Below are 6,000 nucleotides of genomic sequence, written 5' to 3' on the forward strand. Positions count from 1 at the left end.
TCAATAAGGATACTCCATTCTATTCCATTCCTTTCCTTCACTTTTCTCTTTACTTCAGCAGGCACTAGAGTTCTGTGGTCACAAAGCATATGCAGTCCTCCTTGAGCTGTTTTGGGGGCTTCCTCCTTAAGGTTAATTTTCCCTAAAGTATAGTTTGTACTTATTTAAACTTTGGATTTCTTCAAGCCTGGTTTGCTATTGGCTTCTCCAGCCTGAATCCACCCAGTCTCCCACCCCATCTCTTCCATCATCCCAGTCAAATGGCTCAGTTGTCAGGGATGATAGGAGGTATGAGCAAAAACATCAAGAGAAGAGGAAAGAAACTCATGGGCTTCCACCAGGATTATTTTCTTCTATGTGGCATGTACATTTTTAAAGATCATGCCTTTGGGCTTCTTCCAAAGATTCAAAGTTAACCTTCATTGCCATCTTTCTCATATTCATGAGCATAATATCTATAGATGATATCCAAAACGGCAGAATTTAAACATCCAAGGGGAATGGGCAGGATTACTTTTCCACCATGCTTAAAATATTGTAGCCGCCCTCTGCTCAAGATGCTTGTTGAATTTGATATTTCATAAAAATGCAAGGTCTATTTGGCTACTCTTCAACCAGTCTTGTAAGTCACAGCAAATATCACTTCTGCAAGGTTATTGCCAATTTGTCACTTTGGATAATAAAAGAATTCATGTGAAGTTCCTCTTTTGGTTACATGACAGATTTTTCCTAGTGCTAAAGCAGAGGTGGAAACGGTCAGGGTTAGCCTTGTTGGAGCTACTTGGTTTTTACTAAAACCCCAGTCTGCACCAGCCAGGGGTAGGCACAAAAGACATACACTTGAATTACAAAAGATGGTGGTTCTTGGGAAATCCTGATCTTAGAAATTTATTTTCAGCACCAACACTGAACTGAGCTTCGTTTCTGATTAGTCCAAGGAGCCTAACATAGGCAAAGAAAATTATCTCTCTACTCCTGTTAAACAATTGGAAGTCAAAAACACCTTGCTTATTTATTTATTTATTTATTTATTTATTTAAACATTTCTATGCCGCCCCTTGCCGAAGCCTCGGGGCGGCTTACAACATCAAATAAAATACACAGTACCTTAAAACAATAACAATTAAAATATATACAGTATTTATGTTACCCATAAATCTATCAGTAGATCCACAAGGCAGGTCAGTGGTAGTATGGCTGTAGATGACCCTGTTACAGCCCTGTTATGCTACAAGGGTTGGCCCTTGGGAGTATGAGTTTGCTCTTGAGCTACTATGTGGAATTCTACTAAACTGGTGGGAATATATACAATGGAGTTAACTTTTAAAAGGTCCATATGGTATCTTTTGAGCATTGCTTTGAATTAAATTGCCAGACAAAAGTTCTGTAAGGAAGTGCAATAAACTGGTATGTTGCACTGAAAGTATTTTCCTAACTTTTTTTTTATTATTATTATTATAACATTTCTATGCCGCCCCTTGCCGAAACCTCGGGGCGGCTTACAACACAATAAAATACATTGAAATACAATAGAACATAATAAATTACCATTAAATACCAAAATACAAAAAATACATTGAGTTACAAATATAAAATTAAAATTATCAGTATAAAATAAGTAAATAAATATATAGGAGGAGAAAAGAGAAGGAAGAAGAAGTTGCCCTGGCCAGATCATATGTTTTAACAATTAAAATGATGTTTAAATAAAAAGGTCTTTACCTGGCGCCGAAAAACCAGTAACGACGGTGCCAGGCAGACCTCTTTGGGGAGTGAATTCCATAGGTTGGGCGCCACCGCAGAGAAAGCCCTCCTCCGAGTACTTACTCTCCTAATTTCTTTCACGGAGGGTTCCCGGAGAAGGGACTCTCCCGCAGATCTCAAAGGGCAGTCGGGCATATACGGACGTAAGCGCTCGTTCAGGTAGCCAGGACCCAAGCCGTTTAGGGCTTTATAGGTCATAACCAACACCTTGAATTGGGCCCGGGCTTCAATGGGAAGCCAGTGAAGCTGACAGAGGACTGGAATCATGTGAACATAATGCCCCGTCCCCGTCAGCAACCTGGCAGCTCTATTTTGCACCAATTGAAGTGTTTGGACTGTCTTCAGGGGAAGCCCCACGTAAAGCGTGTTACAGAAGTCTAGGCGGGAAGTCACCAGCGCGTGTGTCACCGTCGCCAGGCAGTCGTACTCCAGGTAGGGGCGCAGCTGATTAATCAGCCGAAGCTGAAGGAAGGCGTTCCTCGCCACCACTGTCACCTGAGCTTCCAAAGAAAGCTCTGGGTCGAGGAGTACTCCTAAGCTGCGGACCTTATCCCTAAGAGGAAGTGTTGCACCATTCAGGACCAGGTCAAATCCACCCTCTCCGAAACCCGATCCGCCAACCAACAGGACCTCCGTCTTGTCTGGGTTGAGTTTCAGTTTATTGGCCCTCATCCATTCCCTAACCTCGGCCAAGCACCAGTTCAGCACATCCACTGCCTCACCTGGATTAGTGGAAAACGAGAGGTAGAGCTGGGTATCATCAGCGTATTGATGATTCTGCAGCCCACACCTCCTGATGACCTCTCCCAGCGGTTTCATATAGATGTTAAATAGCAGAGGGGATAGAATGGAGCCTTGTGGTACTCCATGGCATAACTGCCATGACGTAGAGACATGGTCCCCCAGCACTACCTTCTGGAATCGACCGTCGAGATAGGAGCGGAACCACTGCAAAGCAGTGCCTCCAACCCCTAATCCCGCAAGCCTATCCAGAAGGATACCATGGTCGATAGTATCGAAAGCCGCCGAGAGGTCCAGAAGAACCAACAGGGATGCACTCCCCCTGTCCTTCTCCCTGCACAGGTCATCGTACAGGGCGACCAAGGCAGATTCAGTACCGTACCCGGGTCTGAAGCCAGACTGAAAAGGATCCAGATAATCAGTTTCATCCAAGAGTGCTTGGAGTTGTCCCGCCACCACTCGCTCCAACACCTTGCCCAGAAACGGGATGTTGGCCACAGGTCTATAGTTAGTGGCCATCTCTGGATCCAGTGACGCTTTCTTCAGGACCGGTCGTATTACCGCCTCCTTTAAAGGGGCAGACACTCGACCCTCCCTCAGAGAAGCGTTAACCACTTCCAAGATCCAGGTCCCAATCCCGTGCTTGGAGTTATTTATTAACCAAGACGGGCAAGGATCCAATAGGCAAGTGGTGGGACGTACTCGTCCAAGCACCTTGTCCACCTCATCGGGCCGCAATAATTGAAATTCCTCCAATAATTTTGGACCAGATGGTAGCATTGGCGTCTCCCCAGAGACCTCTGATTCATTAGTGGAGTCCAGCTCGTGACGAATCTGAGCGATTTTCTCCCTGAAATGCCTGGCAAAGTCGTCACAGCGGGCCTTTGAGGGTGGCATCAGATCTTCCTTAGGACCCGGGCGAACCAGGCCTTGCACCACTCGAAAAAGCTCCGCTGGACGGCATTGTGAGGAGGCAATGGAAGCAGAAAAAAACTTCTTTTTCGCCGCCTTCACCGCCACAGCATAGGCCCGATAGTGGGCTCTCAAGTGTGTTCAGTCAGATCTTTATTAAAATTTATTTCCACTTTATTTTTAGAGAAAATCAGACAGAGATATGCAGATCTGCCTGGCGAGTTGCACATTATTGAACTTGAAAAAGATAAGAATGGACTTGGACTCAGCCTTGCTGGCAACAAGGATCGGTCTCGTATGAGCATCTTTGTTGTAGGCATAAGTCCAGATGGCCCTGCTGGAAAAGATGGAAGAATGCACACTGGAGATGAACTTTTGGAGGTAAACTTGCATTAAAAGAAATAAGCATGTAGCATTAGAAGTAACAAAGGATGTTTGTTTGTTCATTATAAAATAATGGTATTATGGAGTTGCCAACAAAAAGACAGATAGAACTAAATTGCAGAGACATAGTACGTCAGGCAAGCTTCTGTATCTTCCCCATCACAAAAAGTAGAATAGATTTTATAACTCACCCCAGACCACCATCAAATTATTAACAGGCACATGCAGAGAAAATGGTTTTTTTCTAGCTGTGGCTTTTGTGGTGCGATCATCTTAATTCACAAAATTTGAACAGATGGCTTTCTTTTGATAACTTCCTGTGTTTTAAAGTATCTTATAGGAAAAATGGAAAGGAGAAGAGGAATTATGTAAACTGCCTTGAGTTCCCTGAAGGGAATAAAGACTGTATATAAATATAATTAACTCTTTGTCCCCCCCCCCAAAAAAAAAAAGACTGAAAAGCTGTGCAACGCCTTTTGATTGATAATGCTAGGAGCCACCTAGTAGAAGCTATGTTATGAAACAGTGTTAGCTGAGAAGTTCATGGATAGAAACAGAGGACGTTGCCTTATATCAACTCATTCTTTTGTTCAGCTAGTCAGGTATAATCCATTTTGGTAGAGGCTCTCCAGGACATCTGGGGAAAGGGGTCTTTTGCTGCCATTCTAGTGGATCTTTCAAAATGGAAGCGAATGTGAGATCCCTTATACAAAGCTTCCACTGAGATACGGCTCTCCCACCACAACCACAAATGCAGTAGGTGGCCGTAGGCAATCCATTATTCTCTCAACAGGACTACTGTAAAGATTACTAAGCTAATAAATGTGACACATTTTGAACACTGTGCTATATAAACAGTGAGTCATAATTGGAAAAAATGAAAATAGTAGTTCTCTACCTCTCTTGCAACATTGACTTGTAGAGAAGAAACTCAGAGTAACTTGTTTCACGATTTTGATTGTGCTATTACATGGTTATGTCATAGCTTTGGCAAAAAGAGAAAAAAAAGGATTCCCTAAGAAATTTTGAAACTCTCAAAACTCTCAAGATATTTTTCAGTGTCCAGAGATTTTCTAACAGCTATTATTTATTTTATTTATTTTTCAATTTGTATCCTGCCTTTTCCCTACAAAGGGCTCAAGGCAGCTTACATCATTCTCCTCCTCCATCTTATCCCCACAACAACCCTGTGAGGTAGGTTGGGCTGAGAAAGTGTGACTGGCCCAAAGTCACCCAGTTGGCTCCATGGCTGAGCGGGGACTAGAACCCAGATCGTCTGAGTCCTAGTCCCATGCTCTTAACCACTACACCACACTGGCTCACCATGTAGATTTGTTTTGATATAAAATATTGTTGCCTTCTCCTCTGCTGGAGTGATAAATTATATTAAAAGTCTGTTGCAGTCATACACGTATGACAGACAGAATCCACATTTTCTTGTGATCTTTCATATTTCAGTTGAATAAGGTTTCGAAATGATAAAGATTAAATGATTAAAACTCTAGGCATATTTCATTGTCATCCCTACCAGAACTGGTGAGATGACCATTATAAAGTCAAATCTTGAAATTACTTATCTTTCAAGATGAATGCTGAGGAAAACTAGGAAGGAAAATAAGATAAAGGCAAAACTGAAAGGACAATGAAGCAATGTTAACACTGGGTCCTGAATTCATAATCTGAGAATTCTGATTTGAGGTTGAGTACTTGGACTTGTTGAAAGAACCAGAGATAGTTCAGACCAGAGGACCAGCCAGTCCTCCTAGCTATTGGGCATTCCTATATGAAATGGATTTTACTATATCCATTATTATAATATGAGCACACTAATTCAGTATAAACTGTTTTGAAAGGGACCTTTTAACGTTTGAGAAAGAAAATGAATATATTATCTTGTAGGGGAAGAAGTACTCAGAGTAATCTAAAAGCAGGAGAAAGTTGATTTTAAACACCCATTTTTAGTATTAAGTGTGCAATCTAATACATGCTTAGACAGGAGTAAGTCTTGTGTGGCTAGGAAATAGAATACTGGGAATTTTTTTCTGCCTAAACATGCATAGGATTGTACCCTTAAGTAATTAAAACACACTGCTTTAAATCCATCTAATTATATTTAGCTTATCTGTAGAGCTTGTACAGAATTAATTTTAGCAGGCAGAAATATTAACTGTTAGTTGAGCGACTTAAAGTATAGCTGTG

General features: G+C 42.0%; 1 protein-coding gene across 1 annotated transcript in view; it reads left to right on the forward strand.

Moving 5' to 3' along the window:
• The window catches only part of PATJ (PATJ crumbs cell polarity complex component), a 186,254-nt gene that overhangs the window by 119,693 nt on the left and 60,561 nt on the right, over window positions 1-6,000 (forward strand). Inside the window, exon 28 of the mRNA XM_044430263.1 lies at window positions 3,602-3,798. Coding sequence (XP_044286198.1) covers window positions 3,602-3,798 — 197 coding nt within the window. The remainder of the gene's footprint in view (window positions 1-3,601; window positions 3,799-6,000) is intronic.

This window comes from Varanus komodoensis, unplaced genomic scaffold (assembly GCF_004798865.1).
Source record: "Varanus komodoensis strain SLA01 unplaced genomic scaffold, ASM479886v1 scaffold20_1, whole genome shotgun sequence".
Lineage (NCBI taxonomy): Eukaryota > Metazoa > Chordata > Lepidosauria > Squamata > Varanidae > Varanus > Varanus komodoensis.